This window comes from Palaemon carinicauda, chromosome 21 (assembly GCF_036898095.1).
Source record: "Palaemon carinicauda isolate YSFRI2023 chromosome 21, ASM3689809v2, whole genome shotgun sequence".
Lineage (NCBI taxonomy): Eukaryota > Metazoa > Arthropoda > Malacostraca > Decapoda > Palaemonidae > Palaemon > Palaemon carinicauda.
The window spans coordinates 115,500,643-115,520,359 of NC_090745.1; the positions used below are offsets into that span (position 1 = coordinate 115,500,643).

At 34.7% G+C, this 19,717-nt stretch overlaps 1 protein-coding gene across 1 annotated transcript in view; it reads left to right on the forward strand.

Moving 5' to 3' along the window:
* LOC137615426 (uncharacterized) overlaps positions 1–19,717 on the forward strand; it is a 48,703-nt gene that overhangs the window by 9,843 nt on the left and 19,143 nt on the right. Inside the window, exons 2-4 of the mRNA XM_068345295.1 lie at positions 9,863–10,054; positions 10,718–10,901; positions 18,930–19,134. Of these exons, the coding sequence (XP_068201396.1) occupies positions 9,869–10,054; positions 10,718–10,901; positions 18,930–19,134 (575 nt within the window). The 5' untranslated portion in view covers positions 9,863–9,868. The remainder of the gene's footprint in view (positions 1–9,862; positions 10,055–10,717; positions 10,902–18,929; positions 19,135–19,717) is intronic.

The following is a 19,717-nucleotide window of genomic DNA, read 5'->3' on the forward strand; positions in this document are numbered from 1 at the left end:
TTTTTTTAAATGCGATTTACCACTAAATCAGACGAGCCAATCTGTTGTATTATGATGAAAAGGAAATTAGACTTGGTTAGCATCATACATTGGACACAGAACCACAGCTTCACGCAATAGGAAAAGTCTTGATAAGTGGAGGAGGATTTAATTACTTAAATCCTTACTTAAATCCTCCTGAAGCCTTCTAAAGTCACATACAGACAGGAACACTGTAAGCACGATCAACAGTTTAGAGAAGCTTGAGATGCCTAAACGTAGATTTCAAGAGATTCCACCAAATAAATAAAACATACAAAAGTTAGTAAAGTAAAAGAGTTTTTGATTCTTCAAATCAAGAAAATATATTTTTTCATAAACAAACTTTTTGAATGAATGAATGAATGATTTGAAGTTCTCTAGCATCCTGACATCGACAAACATTTTGAAGGAGCCTGTAGCCTTACGGCGGCATATATATTAGATACAAAAGAAAAGAGTTAAAATTTAATGAGGGAAAGGAATTCCTATTGAGACAAAAGTGAAGGTGGTTACGACCAACGACTCGACAAAACACACAAACTGGGAAAAGGATTCCACTCACACCGGAAACCCAAACCAAGATCCAGAGCTCTCTCTCTCTCTCTCTCTCTCTCTCTCTCTCTCTCTCTCTCTCTCTCTCCAAGTGCAAATGGAGTCTCCACGAATGGACTCAAAAGCCTTTGCGACATAATATCCTTGATACTCCTTATAACTAACTAACTAACTAGCTAGGTCTCTCTCTCTCTCTCTCTCTCTCTCTCTCTCTCTCTCTCTCTCTCTCTCTCTCTCAGAACAAATGGAGTCTCCGCGTATGGAATAAAAAGTATGAGATCCAAAATCCTTGTAACTCTCTCTCTCTCTCTCTCTCTCTCTCTCTCTCTCTCTCTCTCTCTCTCTCTCTCTCTCGCTTCAATTCTAACAAATGTATCAGAAACCACTTGCTGGTTAATGAATATGCAGACTCAACCACCCCTTAAATCATCGCTGATGGGAATTATCAATTATGATAATTTTTCTCGAGGAAAAAAAAAATTAGCAGAAGCGGTAGGATACTCTCCAGGTATTTGCCGAAGCACATTCTCAGGATAATAACAGGAGACACAACTGAAGCGTTCCCCCAGCTGTCGGCTTTGTGGTCTCCTGTCTGCCTAGCCATTTGTATGCAATTCTCTCCACTAATTTCTGTCACACGGACGAGGATTGGATAGGTTAAACAGAAGATTGGATATGTAAAAGAGAAGAAGATTGGATATGTTAAACAGAAGATTGGATAGGTTAGACAGGAGAAGATTGGATATGTAAAAGAGAAGAAGATTGGATATGTTAAACAGAAGATTGGATAGGTTAGACAGGAGAAGATTGGATATGTAAAAGAGAAGAAGATTGGATAGATTTTTTTTTCTTTTTTGATAACTGATATTGTTGTGGCCTATGTGGTAACGTCCCCGACTGGTGATCGCCTGACTGGGATTCGAGTCCCGCTCAAACTTACTGGTTCCTTTGGTCGCCGTACCCTCACTATCTTAGTGAGCTAAGGATGCAGTATTTGAGGGAGACAATAGGTCTATCTGATGAGTCACCAGCAGCCACTGTCTGGCCAGCCTTGGTCCTTGCTTGGGTGGAGAGGGGGCTTGTGCGCTCATCATATGTATATATGGTCAGTCTCTAGGGCATTATCCTGCTTGATAAGGCAATATCACCGCCCCTTGCCTCTGTCATTTATGAGGGGCCTTTAAAAACCATAGCATTAACATCCTTGGTTGTAGAACAAGGTCGCTTCTATCAGAATTAATAGAGAATTAAGCCTGGCTTCTATCGGATACAAAAATAGGAAATTTTTCTCTTATGATAACGCAAAAACGTTAAATTGTAAATTTACGATAACGCAAAAACGTTAAATTGTAAATTTACGATAACGCAAAAACGTTAAATTGTAAATTTATGATAATGCAAAAACGTTAAATTGTAAATTTACGATAACGCAAAAACGTTAAATTGTAAATTTACGATAATGCAAAAACGTTAAATTGTAAATTTACGATAACGCAAAAACGTTAAATTGTAAATTTACGATAACGCAAAAACGTTAAATTGTAAACTTAAGGAACACTATTAACTGTAACAAACCAACGAACTCCATCGAGGCCTTCCTTCAAAACTGATATCTTGTTTTTATTCCGAGAGAAGCCAATCTCTCGAAAAAAGACGCCTTCATCCCACATCAATTACCAATTATATACCGCAAACTATACTTACGCACGAGATGCGAATAGCAAGCCGGAGAAACTTGTAAGGGCAATAATGCCAAATTGAAATTTACAACTTCCCTCATCTATATTTATGACAAGAATCCTCAATAACTGCTAAAATATGTGTTATGAAATATGTATCCTTTCCCCCTTGCGGCAGTACGTGAAATTAGGTACTTCGGGTCATCGTAAAATAGATATATTTTCTTTATCTCTGCTAATGGTTCTCAACAAGTCTTAAATTCTGATCTCCCTTGCTAATAGTATCTACCCTAATGTAATTGGCTAATTGAAGGCCTCTGGCCCTTGATTGATGATAGTTTCATTCCTACTTGGTAAAAGGAAAAATTATTTCCTGCTATGGAGTACGTAATCTTGAAATGAATTAGTATTCGACTAGATAAGACAAGATATTAATTGTTGTTGTTGTTATTGTTGTTGTTGTTGTTGTTGTTGCTGTTGTTTCAAAACCTGACCACGTCCAAGAGGTAACATGATAAAAACCAATCGTTTTCAAAGGATTCACCCGAAAAAAGGAAACCATGAAAACAGATGAGTTAATAATAAAAAAAAAAAAAAAATCTCGAATATAAAAACAAATGAAATATTGAAAAAAAAAAAGAACTTTAAACTAAAGACTAAAAACCTAAACCCAATTAAACAATACACTATACAGTCACATGAGATATGTAGCTGTCATGGTGATAGAACAAAAGGCTAACCCGAAAACCTGAGTCTTCAGGAGTCACTGACATGAACGTTCCCACCATACTGCTTATTTGGGGGGGGGACGTTTTTGAGGAGAAGCGTTGTTACCTCGTTGTACTCTCTCTCTCTCTCTCTCTCTCTCTCTCTCTCTCTCTCTCTCTCTCTCTCTCTCTCTCTCTCTCTCTCTCTCTCTCGTTTTAATGTATTTCACCAACATAAATGTAAACTCTGTCTCTTGTAATATTCACTATAAACTCTCTCTCTCTCTCTCTCTCTCTCTCTCTCTCTCTCTCTCTCTCTCTCTCTCTCATCCACATAAAAGAAAGACGTGCATAGTTTGCTGTGGTCAACTCCCAACAGATGGCGCTGATCTAATTTATCCTGTTATTCCGAGTGTTTGTCCTTCACACATGACTCATTCGCGTCCTTTGGGTGTCCCTGTCAGAGAGAGAGAGAGAGAGAGAGATAAATTAAAAGTACCACATATCTTAGAGAGGATAGGCGGTCTACACCAATTCGCTTTGAACTTCTTTCCTTGACTATAAAAAAGATAAAAAAAAACCCAGTCTATTTCGACTTCTCTGTAATCAAGGGATCAAAGTCAGAGAGTTCAGGGCATGACCTTCGTGAAATGGAAACTGTAACAAACCCTGTATCACTGTAACGTCCCAACGCCGACCAGCAGTGCACAAAGAATGTTTTTGCTAATTTGTTGTGGTCAATCCCATTATAATTCTTGTTAGGATCAATCAGGCATTTCTTCGTGCTCCAATATGCCGTTATGAACTGGGTATATTTAACTCTTGTGTTCTATAAGAAAGTCTCTCTTTAATCTACCTCAATTATTTCAATTTCTTCTCAGTTTCTTGTCTAACGAAAGAGAGAAGTGAAGTAATTGTCTTGAATTTTTCATCGGCTTTGTGTTTTCTTTTCCAACGAAGACTTAGTTCATAAGAAATTGTCTTGTTGAAGATTTGTCTTGAAATTTCAACGGCCTTAGTTCTTCTTTTCCAACGAAGACTTAGTTTACAACAAATTGTCTTATTGAAGAACTTGCCTTATTGAAGAAATTGTCTTTTTGAAGAAATTGTCTTTTTGAAGAACATACTTACTTGCCTTATTGAAGAACAGACTTACAGAAGGATGTGTCTTATTGAAGAAATTGCCGTATTGAAGAAGGTGCCTTATTGAAGAAATTGTCTTATTGAAGCAATTGTCTTATTGATTGAAGCAATTGTCTTATTGAAGCAATTGCCTTATTGAAGCAATTGCCTTATTGAAGCAATTGTCTTATTGAAGAAAGTCTCATTGAAGAACTTGCCTTATTGAAGAAAGTGTCTTATTGAAGAAATTGTCTTAGTGAAGAAATTATCTTATCAAAGAAAGTATCTTATCGAAGAAAGTATCTTATCGAAGAAAGTATCTTATTGAAGAAATAGTTTTCTTTACCACCTGTTTCAGTCTCACATTCTTCAGTGAGGACGATCCACGGACTCATCAGCCCATCAACGGAAATTACATCATTCGTTATATTTTTACGAGTTGCAGACCGATATCTGATTTGCTTCACTACGTGTCTCTAATACATTTAACACCTAATTTCTCACGCGATAGAAAAGACAATTATTTTTTCCTATACCTCATTAACCCTAATTTTCTTTTTATAAAGTTTATTAGATTTAGTTTGGTATTGTCACACACACACACGCACACACACACACACACACATATATATATATATATATATATATATATATATATATATATACATACATATACATACATATACATATATATACTGTACAGTATATATTTATATATAAATGTAAATATAAACACACAAACTATATATATATATATATATATATATATATATATATATATATATATATATATATATATATATACACACACACATATATATATATATATATATATATATATATAATTGCCACGTGAACACATAACATATACACACACGTAGAGTGTATTTGTGTCCAATATACCTATTTCTAGATACTCACATTTAATAATGTTTTTGTTAATCCTCAAGTAATAAAAACAATACTACCAGGACAAATAAATAAAACATTTAATGTTTTATCTCTTTTTAAGAATGTGGTGGTTTTATGGTCAGTGGAACAACAATAAGAGAGAGAGAGAGAGAGAGAGAGAGAGAGAGAGAGAGAGAGAGAGAGAGAGAGAGAGAGAGAGAGAGAGAGAGAGAGAGTCCACCTTGAAGCCCACTACCTTTACTTACTAATGTTGTGATGTGATTTCTATGGAGAAAAATAAGTTGTTGTGGAATGTGCGATAATAAACAATGTTTATTTAACTTTTTGATGAACAAATTTCCTTACAAAGTTCATGTTCAATATTTAAGAAGTTTTCTGGTACGATTTAGCAATTGGAAATTTTTTTAAAAGCATTACATTATTTCTCATAAAAAAAAATCAGCAACTGACGTCATTGAATCTAATATCATGCAATGAAAAAGTCTTGTGACGTTCAAGATATTAATTTTTCCTATCGAAATAAAACAGCCTATTGCCATTACTAGCATTAATACCTTTATTGATAAAACAAAGCGTACTCTCATTCAAGGAGCAATAAACGTAATTTTATATTTTTATAAATGAAAAATACAAAAAAATATAGAAACAAATTACCAACGATGACTGAACACCCAAAACAGCCTATTGCCATTACTAGCATTAATTATCTTTTTGATAAAACAAAGCGTACTCTCATTCAAGGAGCAACAAACGTAATTTTATATTTCTATAAATCAAAAATACAAAAAAAAAATATAGAAACAAATTACCAACGATGACTGAACATCGAGGTTAGCAAGTCTCACGATAATACGAACTTCTCTACCTCAGTTCACTGCCACTCACGAAATGTAGTGACCGATTCGAATTACGGGATCCAGCTATAGACCAGATGCCAATCACCGATCGCTGGACGTGTGAAGTGGCGCCAGACGGACCGAAGAAGAAGAAAAAGAAGAAGGAGGTCTAATTTGAGGCCGATGAGGCCTGAAAATCTGTTTCAAAAGACGTTGGCAAATGTTTTTTTTTTAAAACGCTTTCCTTTTTTTCGAAACTTTTTAAAATACTTAGAAGAAGAAGAAGATGGAGGTCTAATTTGAGGCCGATGAGGACTGAAAATCTGTTTCAAAGGACGTTGGCAAATGTTTTTTTTAAAACGCTTTCCTTTTTTTTCGAAACTTTTTAAAAATACTTTCCTTTTTTCGAAATCAAAGATTTTCCCAGTTGGTGACATAGAAATTATAATTTCAATATTAGTGGCGCCAGACGGAGCGAAGAAGAAGAAGAAGAAGAAGAAGAAGAAGAAGAAGAAGAAGAAGAAGAAGAAGAAGAAGAAGAAGAAGAAGAAGAAGAAGAAGAAGAAGAAGAAGAAGAAGAAGAAGAAGAAGAAGAAGATGGAGGTCTAATTTGATGCCGATGAGGCCTGAAAATCTGTTTCAAAAGACGTTGGCAAATGTTTTTTTTATAAAACGCTTTCCTTTTTTTTTCGAAACTTTAAAATACTTTCCTTTTTTCGAAATCAAAGATTTTCCCAGTCGGTAACCTAGAAATTATAATTTCAATATCAATGACGAATGCAAGTCGTTGTTAACAAGACATGGAAAGTAATTTTTAAGAAATGATCAAACGTTCTTGAAAGATTAATTTTAAGACAGAACGCTTCTCAGTCGTTGGCCTAAAAAACGCGCGTCTACCTATGAAGAGTTCAAGATAGTGTTAACGAAATATTAAAGGCCTAGTTCAAATGGTGTGATCAAATATTCGTAAATACCGGCCTAGTTCAATTGGTGTGATCAAATATTCGTAAAAGCCGGCCTAGTTCAATTAGTGTGATCAAATGCTCGTAAAAACCATCATAGTTCAATTGCTGTGATCAAATATTCGTAAAAACCGGCCTTGTTCAATTGGTGTGATCAAATATTTGTGAAAAACCAGCCGAGTTCAATTAGTGTGATCAAATGCTCGTAAAAACCATCGTAGTTCAATTGCTGTGATCAAATATTCGTAAAAACCAGCCTAGTTCAATTGGTGTGATCAAATATTTGTGAAAAACCAGCCTAGTTCAATTAGTGTGATCAAATGCTCGTAAAAACCGGCCTAGTTCAATTGGTGTGATCAAATACTCGTAAAAACCATTTTAAAACGAAAGTTTTCCCGGCCATGATATCAATGAATTGCTTCTATTCAAGTCCAAAATTTAACGCAGATGTATTTAGAGCTTGCATGCTTGTATAGAGTGCGTGCGCTTAGAAACGCCAGCGAAGGTGATATATATATATATATATATATATATATATATATATATATATATATATATATATATATATATTCTTAACCAGATATTAACATTCTTGTGCAAGCACCTGTTTTATCCATTATTTTTCAAGGCAAATAACAGGAGCCTTTGCGCATGCGTGCATGTCTGGGAGATGAGATTCCGTGATAGCATGCCAGTGCAGTATTTGTTCCTCCTTGGCATAAAAATTAACAAATATAAAAAAAAATCACAAAAAAACAGTGTCTTTGTCCTTTTCATGGCCAATTCATATTCCTCAGCGTCTCGGTGATTTCCTCGTAATGTTAAAATCGTTTTTCTTTTTTTTGTTTTTTTCATTTTCCTTCTCTTTATGTATTCCCGATGCACGCACTCATCTTGAGGTTGCGGTGGCCTGGTGGTAGCGTCCTAGCCTGGTGATTGTCAGACTTGGGTTCTAATCCCGCTCAAACTCGTTAGTTCCTTTGGATACTCCCACCTCACTATCCTTGTGAGCTAAGGATACGGGATTTGAGGGAGATTAAAGGTCTATCTGCCGAGTCATCAACAACCATTGCCTGGCCTTCCTTGGTCCTAGCATGGGTGGAGAGGGGGCTTCGGGCGCTGATCATATGTGATATGGTCAGTCTCTAGGGCATTGTCCTGCTTGATAGGGCAATGTCACTGTCCCTTGCCTCTGTCATTCATGAGGGGCCTTTAAACCTTTAAATCAGCAATTGTCTTTTCCTTTCTGATTTAGATTTCAAAGATGCGTTCAACGTCAATGTTGCATTGATCAGACATAAATCACAGGCCTCCAGGCTATTGATTTCCCCCAAAGGATCTGTCAGTTCCTATTTGTGAGAGATGAAAATTGCGATTTCTGGCTTTGGTTATATCTAAGCCACAACAAAGGCTTCAGGTACAATGATTTAAGAGATCTCGTAAGATTGATGGCTTTTCCAGGCGTCTTTGTCATCCAGACAAAACAAAGTGATGCCTCTCAGTTCCATTTCAAGTTCAGTTATAATTCTAGTGAGGTTTCTCAGTTAAAGATTGAATTATTTTAGTGTTTCGTTCAATACAGTTTTCTTTCCATTTATATGTTACTGTGTGTTTCGAATTGACAGGAAAAATAATTGAAATCTTTTCGGTGCATATAAGACGACACTGTCATCTGTCATCTGTCATTCTGGGTTCTGGTAGAAATGCTATTGAGATTTGATGGAAAAACAAGCGAAGAACGTACAGGACCTTCAACTCACATTGATGGACATCGAAGACTCGAAGATTTATTTTTTGGTGGATGGGGGGGGGGACGTTTTTCGTATACTTGAAAAAGGAAAAAATGCCTTTCCATTTTGCCAATTTGTTAATGTTATCTGGAATTTCACAATAATATTCTATCTCACTTCATCTAAAATTGTGGTTTTTGTACCAGATATTTTTTCTAACGTCCACCAGTTACAAACTGCTAAAAAAAACCGTAATTTCAATCGGAAATTCTCCGTAAAAAATATACTGTTCTCAGTCCTATTTCAGTAAAATACTGAACATCGAAATTTTTACCGTACTTTGTTATTATCTTTTACGGGTTGGTGACCGTAATATCACTCCTTTACGTCAATATATCCGTTTTTGAAACGGTAAAAATCCTGGAATAAATGTTGTCCGGCATTTACCGTTTTAATGGAAATTTTTAACAGTGCAAATGAACCAAAGTTAGCTCCTCAACTTCCTAATTTCGATTTCACAAGCACACAAACAATGCGTTCCCAAAGACAGCAGGGTTTTATTAATGACTGCACAAGCAAATAACTCGCATTCCAAACGTGGTCTGGGAGAGGCAGTTCGGAATGCAATGGTATAATTATAATATCTTTTGCAGCGTAATTAGCTTTTAACGAGCTCGTGTGTATGATTCTAGACGTGATGGTAATCAAATCTTTTAACGACCTTTCTTACTGCTTACTACGAAGAACGATCCATTAAGGTCTTCAAGTCGTTCGACTATATTAGCATTACTACTCTCTTCATTATCATCAAAATATATGAAAATATAAGAAATCTTATAAATCATTGAATTTTAGGCATCTATCCCCTATAATATATATAGGATATACTTATTTTAGTGTTGCTACTGTTCTTAAAATAGTTTATTTTTCCTTGTTTCCTTTCCTTACCGGGCTATTTTCCCTGTTGAAGCCCCTGGGCTTACAGCATCCGGCTTTTCCAACTAGGGCTGAGGCAATAAATAATAATAATAATGTAGATAAAATAGAGGAGATGGTTGAGAAAATTATGCTTTATTAATACCAATATTGTTTGCAAATTTAACTCCAGGAAAATCATTTTAAAAGAGGCTTCAATATCAATATTTTTGGATAATCTGATAACTAGAAAGAAATTCAAAAGCGCCTTAAGCTCTACTGATAAGAAACATTAATAATGCACTTTAGTGTTAATGCTTTCTCTCATCAATGCTTTAAAAGTCTTCAATGCTTTCTCTCATCAATGCTTTAAAAGTCTTCTTCATGTACAAACTATTAACCATCCAATATCTCCATCTTCCGCAGGTGTGTATGCTAGTAGTCGTGAAGATGTTGCCCTTCAGAGTAGCGCCGTACCTGGCCGTCTTCCTCGTGGGCGTGCTGACGGCAACCTACGCCCAGGAAACCGACCTTCCGCAGCCTGTAACGGCAGGACCTCCTATTTTTGACCTCGGATTCGAATCCACGAACCCTCAACTAGGATGCCCGTCGGATAAGGTCAGTTTGTGTCTCGGTTTTATTTGAGTTTAGTCAAATTTTATCTAAATGGTTCAATCATGTTCATAAACATTTTCTGGAGTAAATTGGCGTTCAGCTACTCAGGAAATTAGGTACACGTATTATAATTAATAGTTAGTATCCCTATACCTGCCAATAATTAACTTTAAAGTTTAATCATACGAGTTTATAAACATTTTCTATAGTACTTTGGCGTTCAGCTACCTAGGACATTAGGTATACGTATTATGGTTAATAGTTAGTATTCCTATTCTTGCCAATAATTAATTTAAAATTTAATCATTTGAGTTTATAAACATTTACTATAGTACTTGGGTCTTCAGCTACATAGGAAATTATGACAGTCACTCATATAAGTTTGTGGATGTCAGGGTGTTTGAGAGAGATTTATACTCCACACCTTTCTGGACGACAGGTGTCTGGGAGCGCGAGACCGGTCAAATATTCAACTATACAGTTGACCGTTTTCGCACTCCCAGACACCTGTCGTCCATAAAGGGGTGACATGGAAATCTCTCTTAAACGTAGATTATGTTCGAATGAAATAAAAGTAATTTTAGTCTTAACACTTGCCAATCAAAATAAAAAAGATATAAATGACACAACAGGTAGCCATAACATTTCTCGTCCTTGGCCTTGCAGGTGTCGTTTGAACTTGTGACCGGGTTTGTTTACTCGGCGCCCGCAGACATGCTCGACTCGCAGCCGGGCACGCTCATGCTGACGGACTGCATCGATATGTGCAGGAAAAACTCCTCTTGTATGGCCGTCAATTACGAGACTGGACTATGCGTCCTCTTCTCTTCCAACGCCGATATGTATCCAGGTGAGTAAGTTATTGATGCTGGAGCCAATACAGTATAATAAAAAAAAAAAAAAAAAAAAAAAAAAAAAAAAAAAAAAAAAAAAAAAAAAAAACTTGAATTCCAGATATTTCAGAATAAGTTAATTCTTTCAGTAAAAAAAAAAAAAATAAATAAATATATCGAATTCCAGATATTCCAGAATAAGTTAATTCTTTCAGTAAAACAAAAAACAGAAAAAAAAATCTTGAATTCCAGATATTCCAGAATAAGTTAATTCTTTTTATCTGCTTAACTGTTGACTGTTATCGTTCGTTATTCATTGATGAGAAAATATTAGAGAACAAAAATTTTTCAACTTGCTATCATAGAAAAAAGGCCTATCAATTTTTTTTTTCGTCTGCATAACTGCTGACTGTTATTGTTCATTATTCATTAATGAGAAAATATTATAGAACAAAAAATTTTTAACTTGCTATCGTAGAAAAAAAGGCCTATTATGTTTCTATAGCAGTTCCGAGATACCGCGTCTCGTTACTCTTCATTTTCGTAAACAGTATATACGAAAGCAAAATGGAAAATTAGTATACTAAGTCTGTTCTTGTTAAAATTCGCCAATTAGATATACTGATTCCCTTAAGATTAGTTTTACCTTCGCTCGTTATATTTCGATACTAATTCGAAGCAAATTATTAACAGTTATAGTTACTGATAATTAAAACTTTCTATTTAACTGGGTGGTATACCCCAATCTCTCCGAATGTTGACACGCATCCCGGAAATGCCATGGTAGTTACTGGTAATTAAAACATGTACAGCACATCATTTTCCAGACTAATCACTGGCTTTGTTTACTGGTGCCCTTCTTATGTTTTTATCTTAGTTTCAATTAGTACTAAGATGAGACACGAACCTAATTAGTCATTTTCTATTGATCAATTTTCATACACTCATGCCCACACTTCTGGGTTCTTGTGCTTCGTCTTGGGTAAACTGCAGCTCACCTCAGTCCCCTATGGTCTATAGAAAAATAACTAGGCAATCACTGATCCATAATATTATCATAAAGCGAAGGGGTTATTAACACCATGAATAAAAAAAATCATTATAGTCATTTCCTTTAGAAGTCCCGGATACTCGCATGAAACGTAGACATTTTATATAAAAATTTACATTCGAATAATGGAGGGGGATTTCATATAAGACAGAAACTCTTCATATGTAGGTCCTTTAGGAGTTTGCCAGATTATTGCAATGTTTTTCTTCACTTTTTAATTAATATTCACATAAACTGGATGCAAGATGAAAAACACAACTAAATGTTTGAGAAATTAGCGAAAAATTAAGTTCCAGGATGATTAAGTTGTTCTCAATTTTTCTTTACCTGCTTTAACTATTGACTTATTCATCATTCACTCATGAGAAAATATAACATCGAACTAATGGCTTTTAACTTGGTCGTATGGAGAAAGGCTTTCTGATGTTGTTTCTATAACAAACAAACAAAAATGAAAAAGCTAAAATATGAAAACAACCGTTTAGATAAGTAAAGAAATTATAACAAACGATATTTAAAGTTTGAACAATGTTGCCAAAGAAAAGCATGAGCAAAATTAACAGCACTTGGAATGGCATCAGCAAGGAATGTAATTAATCACAATAACATTTTAAATATATAATATATAATATCTAATCAATGGATTTGAGCGAGGGGAGCTTTATTCTCCAGCCTATATCTCGACAAAAAACAAGACATTGCATTGTTAGTTGATTGAAATTCTACAAATTATGAGGTATTACATTTCACGATTCTCATAAATTCTTAAGATAAGCAAGGAATGTATTTAATCGCAATAACATTTTTTCATAATTAAAAATATATCTAATCAAAGGATGAGAGAGACGGGTGCTTTATTTTCCAGCCTATACCTCGACAAAAAAAAATGACATTGCATTGTTAGTTAATTAACAATCTATAAAATGTAATGCAGTCCTACATTGCGCAAAGGTTCCCATAAATTCTCAAGATAACTTTCTACACACGATCTTTAGTAACTATTATTTCCTATTCATCACCTCCACATAGCTTTCGTGTAGATTTTTTTTTTTGTGATCTTCACACACAAGGCTGACATATATCTTGGGGCCACCTGGGAACGCTATCCAAACACCACGCAGATGACTCTCTCTCTCTCTCTCTCTCTCTCTCTCTCTCTCTCTCTCTCTCTCTCTCTCTCTCTCTCTCTCTCTCTCTCGTTTACACCCAATTTCGATCCATAGATGATCACATCTCTCTCTCTCTCTCTCTCTCTCTCTCTCTCTCTCTCTCTCTCTCTCTCTCTCTCTCTCTCTCTCACTTTTAAACAATTTCGATCCATAGATAATCACACTCTCTCTCTCTCTCTCTCTCTCTCTCTCTCTCTCTCTCTCTCTCTCTCTCTCTCTCTCTCTCCGTTTACACACAATTTTGATGTATAGATGTTCACATTTACTGTAATAAGTTAAAGTTAAAGCGGATGGCCTCTTTAAAGAGTTAAAGACTTTTCGACTAATATACAGTCACGAGAGAAACTCATTTTGTGACATCTTAAAAACCTAATTGGGTATAATTAAACGCCAAGTTTTGAAGACCCTGTTGACGATCGGCGGCCTCGCAAACGTCTTTAGTGTCGAAGAACATGAAAATTGGCAATGTCAGAAAGCCCAAGAGATGAAAAAGGGAGAGAGGAGGAAAAGCGGGACGGATTTTAGCTATGCTGCCTCTGGTGCATGAAGCCTACATTCGTGTTAAGTGTCTAAAACGGCTATTGGTTAAATGTAGGTAGAAGGGTCAACACCTTCGTGTGTAGGGTGGGGGGGGGGGTGGCAAGATGGCTGAGGATTTGGCTATTGCCCAAGCACGTGATCAAAGACAGATAACCGTTGTGGACATAATTGGCCAGACTTCATGCCGGCTGAGGTATGATTGTGGTCGATTCTTTACCCAGTGAAAAAAAAAGAGGGAGGCTTAAATGGATTGGACAAACGTTTAAACACTTTCGAGTCAATCACACCTGTGGGAGATAGCGTTTCTCCAGTCCCCCTAGGTTTTGATTTACACCACAATCACGCCTTTTCCAAGGTTCATTTTTCTGGCTATTGTTTGCTTATTCGTTCCCCGTATAGGCTTCTTATATTCGTGCAATTTACTTTATGAAATAGCTCGTTTATTCCATTAAATATATCTATAGTGATTTACAGAAAAATTCTGGTTGCTAAATTATTAAAAATACTCAAGAGAAATGGATTCAATATACTGGCTTGAAATTTATAAAATTCTGGTTGCTAAATTATGAAAAATACTTAGAAATGGATTCAATATATTGGCTTGAAATTTATAAAATTCTGGTAGCTAAATTATCAAAAATACACAGAAATGTATTCAATTTGCAGGCTTGAAATTTATAAAATTCTGGTTGCTAGATTATGAAAAATTATCAAGAGAAATGGATTCAGTTTACTGCCTTGTAATTCATAAAATTCTGGTTGCTAAATTATGAAAAATGCTCAGAAATGGATTCAATATATTGGCTTGAAATTTATAAAATTCTGGTTGCTAAATTATGAAAAATACTCAAGAGAGATGGATTCAATATATTGGCTTGAAATTTATAAAATTCTGGTAGCTAAATTCTGAAAAATTATCAAGAGAAATGGATTCAATATACTGGCTTGAAATTTATAAAATTCTGGTAGCTAAATTATGAAAAATAAAGAGAAATGTATTCAATTTACTGGCTTGTAATTTATAAAATTCTGGTTGCTAGATTATGAAAAATTATCAAGAGAAATGGATTCAATATACTGGCTTGAAATTTAAAAAGTTCTGGTAGCTAAATTACGAAAAATACACAGAAATGTATTCCATTTTCTGGCTTGTAATTTATAAAATTTTGGTTGCTAAATTATGAAGAATACTCAACAGATATGGATTCAATATATTGGCTTGAAATTTATAAAATTCTGGTAGCTAAATTCTAAAAAATACTCGGAGAAATGGATTCAATTTACTGCCTTGTAATTTATAAAATTCTGGTGGCTAGATTATGAAAAATTATCAAGAGAAATGGATTCAGTTTACTGACTTGAAATTTATAAAATTCTGGTAGCTAAATTCTGAAAAATACTCGGAGAAATGGATTCAATTTACTGGTTTGAAATTTATCAACGAGAATTAGCCCTCAAATGCGTACACAATAAACTCGCCTCTAAGTACGAAATGAATATCGTTTAAAACATCCCCAAAATTGCTACACTAAATGCGTATCCAACTGACCAAGCGATGAACACCTCGTAACTTAATATAATTTAAGTGTTCTCTTTTCAAGTAGATATCATAGAAAGTTTCACTGAAGACCATAAGTAAATATAACAATGTTAAACGTGTTGCTTGATAATTTCATCTACCAAGGCCTCAGTCATGAATATTTTACATAATCTAAAACTTAAAAAACTTTTTTTTCTATTATAATCCTCCCAATATTGAGAAAAGCTCCTCTTCCAAAACCATATAGGCCTGTATCATTAAAATGAAGATTATGACAAAGCGAGGCCAAAGACTTTACTATTCGGGTTTTTTTTTTTTTTTTTTTTTTTTTTTTTACAATTTAAATTACAAACCTCGGTCACCATTGCCTTCAGGAATTATGACCGCTTGTTACAAGAGTTTACGCTTTCTTGCGATAAGTTCTCACACTTTTAATGCATTCTTCTTGCCTGTTAACTCCCATAACACTCATAGTGGTAATACAAAGGCACGAGTCGGTTAGTAACTAAACCCATATGACATTGAACATTATGTTCAGAATTTGCATAAACGTTATCAATTAGTATTCAATATTCGCTTGGCGGTTGTATACGAATATTTATAAGGCAGGATTTCTAAACTTCTACAAATTGGGTAGAGCTTCCCACAGACAGTATCAACCAATTAGAATTTGAAGCTTTGAAGCATTTTTTTTCTTTGCTTTTCAAAAAAATGAATGTAAGATTTTTTTAATGTAGAAAACTTGGAAATTTTTAGAATAAAATGCTCATGCTAAAAAAAGAGAAAAGAAAAACGACTTTGTCAAAAGCTTTTATAAGGACGAAAACGGCGACATTTACTCAACCTAAACCCACCGTAACAATTAAACTTCGTATCTTCTCAGATCCTTAACACGAAAATCCAATTTATCCTTGATATCCGAGTTACGCTTTGAGTAATCCAATTAATTTAAGGTGCGCTGGCCATCGTTCGATTTACCATTGATGAAAAAGGCTCAAAGGATTTACCGTCTCACTTCGGTACGCTTCGGATCTATTTCCCCGAGACCAGCACGGAAGGAAATGCTTGAGTATCCGCTCCAGTGAATTTTTCGCCAAAGAAAACGGAAAGAAAATAATTTGCTCTTCCAAGACTTTTTTTTTTTTTCTTTTTTTTATCTCCTGTTTTCTGGACTACCTACTGGACATTCGCAATGGTTGGCTAATTGTGTTCAATTTAACTTCATTACCTAAATGATACTTTATTACCCGGCTACCGTTTCTTTTTAAGATTCTTTGGCCATGGGAAAGTTGTGTTTTTACCGAAACCAAAAAATTATTCTCAATCTCTGGGACTCAGATAAACCGCATCGCCATTTTTGCAATGCGGTCGAGTTTATTGCAATGCCACCCGTCATTTTTGCAATGCGACAGAGTTTATTGCAATGCCACCCGCCATTTTTGCATTGCGATAGAGTTTATTACAATGCCACCCGCCATTTTTGCAATGCGATAGTTTATTGAAATGCCACCCGCCATTTTTGCAATGCGGTCGAGTTCCGCCATTTTTGCAATGCCGTAGTTTATTGCAATGCCAATACAAATAAGAATTATTTCCTGCATCTCTCAACTATTCCGGTCCAGGCCACTCAACATTTATTCCGTTATCTATATTTCCCTTGTCTGTATTACCGTGTTTTCTCCAGAAGCCTTTCATCAATTTTACCTATGTTATTTCAGACTATTCGGGTTGCATAATGCGGTAATTCTACCCAATTCTAAAATACAACGGCGAAGGATTCTCTGTAATGATTAAGCGCATCTTGTAACATAAGCATTACCCCTCATTAGCAAGTTGGAAGAAATCCTCCAGACTTGCCTATGATTAAATCCGGTCTCCCTCCGAATAATCTGTAATCACGCACTTGCTGTAATGACGTTAAGTAATCCATCTCCCCCTCTGGCTAACGTCGCCCTTAATGACAGGTGAGAGAGAGTCGACTTTCCCTTGCGCTACAACAAGGAGGTTAAAATTCACAGCTGACCTTTATACATAATCTTCCATTTTCGGTTGTTAGAGACGAGGTGTCCCGTTCCACAAGCGAGAGGTGATGATAATTATTCCTAAAACGTCATTTTCCATCGGTTCTCTTGAAATCCTGTAACCAGACGGCGGGGGAAACTCTCTTTCCAAGATAGAGGTTTTCCGTTATTCGTAATTTTAAGATTACAAATTACATGAGGATTACACGAAGCGGTTTAGGATGTTTCCGGTTGCTAATAATATGTTAATTTATGAGGATTTCTTTTCGCGTTTGATCCTTCGAAGCGCGTTTACGGATCATAACATTGAAATCTTAGGTAATTCTATTTCGGCAAATTTTGTATTTTGGGAAATAACAATTGTCTCTAATGTTCGATTTGAATTGTGCACGAAAGGGAACGAGGACAGACTGGGTTGAAAATTAAAAACTGGCGAATTTGATTTACAAACAATAAAATTTCAAATATGAATAAAATAGGATAACTCGGTTTTATTTAGATCTCATTAAACTTTTTTATATACCAAACACTGGTAAAATGCATGCCATAGAATATAAATATCGGCAGTTGCACGAAGATTTCAATGCTCTATAGATACATATCTACGTAAAAATATGTAGCGAAGCTGATTAGATTTGAATGCTTTTTAGAAAGGAATCTTATGTCAGTCTATGCGAATTCAATAACTATAATTAATAAGTTTGTAAAAAAAAAATGTGTGCCAATACTAGGATTGCTGATAAGCTATATAACCAAAAGCATTTCACTTGACGGATATCCTTATGTAATTGTAATTTTCAATAATTAAAAAGTGTAAAATATATAAGCTTCAGTTAAATTTCTGCCAAAGGTATTTGGTTGTGTATCTAATATGGATGGTGTATTATAAATAAATAAATAAACAAATAAATAAACATATATGTGTATAAATATATATATATATATATATATATATATATATATATATATATATATATATATATGTATATATACATTATATATACATACATATATATATATATATATATATATATATATATATATATATATGTATATATATATGTAAATGTATATATATATATACATATATATATATGTATATATATATGTAAATGTATATATATATACATATATATATGTATATATATATATGTAAATGTATATATATATACATATATATATATATATATATATAATGTGTATATATAGATAAAATTAGAGAGAGTGGGTGAGGGTTGCAATAAACATTAAATACAACAAAAAATAAAATTACTATTAAATATATGTTGCAATAATGACTCTAAAGCAATCACAGATGTTAAGATTATGTGACATTCAGTCCATCCTTTATATTGAAACACGAAACTCCAGTCACAGACAAATATGAAGCAAATCCCATTTTACCCCAAGATAAAAATCTTTCAATCTGTCGAGCTCAGATAAAACGAGAGTCTGACAACAGCGTAATTTTATAAGCATTAAGATTAAAGATCTTAAGAGACCTTGCGTTATTGCCTGAAGCCTTTCATAATAGCCAACTTCCCCGGTAATAATGGTATCATAAACAATCCCCCTGTTCCAAATCACCTAGAAATTGCTCTTCCACATCCCTCTCGGGATCATTATCCTTGCAAGGCAAACAGTCAACTGCAGAGAAAGAAATGACTGAATAAAGAAAAATAACAAAGAACTAATACGCCTCTTGTTCTTTTTTCCCCCTCCAGGCGCACTGACATCTTCCCAGTTTCCGGTCTTCACGCTGTACGTTCAGAAGAACTGCCTCAGGAATGCGCCCCCTTGCGACCGCGCTTGGAGCTTCGAGCGCGTCATGGGATTCGAACTGAGCGGCTTCACCAAGAAGAGGAGGAGGGTGTCCAACCGGGAGGAATGCCAGCAACTGTGTTTGGGCGAAAGCGAGTTCCCCTGCAGGTACGGTTGTCTATTTTCTAATCTATCGATCTATCTAAAAGTTATTTTACTTTATAAGGTTATTGGATTTTTAAGAAATTTTCTTTAAAGGTACTCTGAACAAAAATGAGTTTCCCTGAAGGTAGGTTGTCTATTTTCTAATTTATCGATCTGTCTAAATGTTATTTTACTTCCCAAGGTTACTGGAGTTTTAGGAAATTTTCTTTATTTAAAGATACTCTGAACAAAAATTAGTTTCCCTAAAATAGAATCTATCTTGAATGGTTTTCCTTTGTAAGCTTCTAAATATGTAAAAAATTCTCTTAAATTTCGTCATAGTTTTGTATACTTTTTATGGGAAAAGTCGAGCTTACCTAGCATTCCTTCAGAGAGATTTCTTCTATTTTCATCGCAATGACCTTACTCTAGTCTTTAAACTATAATGTCATGTGTATGATTATTAAACACTCGTCGGTTCCAAAAATTAGGGTCACTTAGCTTTTACTGTCAGATGATGCATAAATGTTTTCACCAAAAACTCTGATCCATATAAACTGAAACCTTTTTGTACAGAAAATTATTACCATACATTTTTACTATTCCC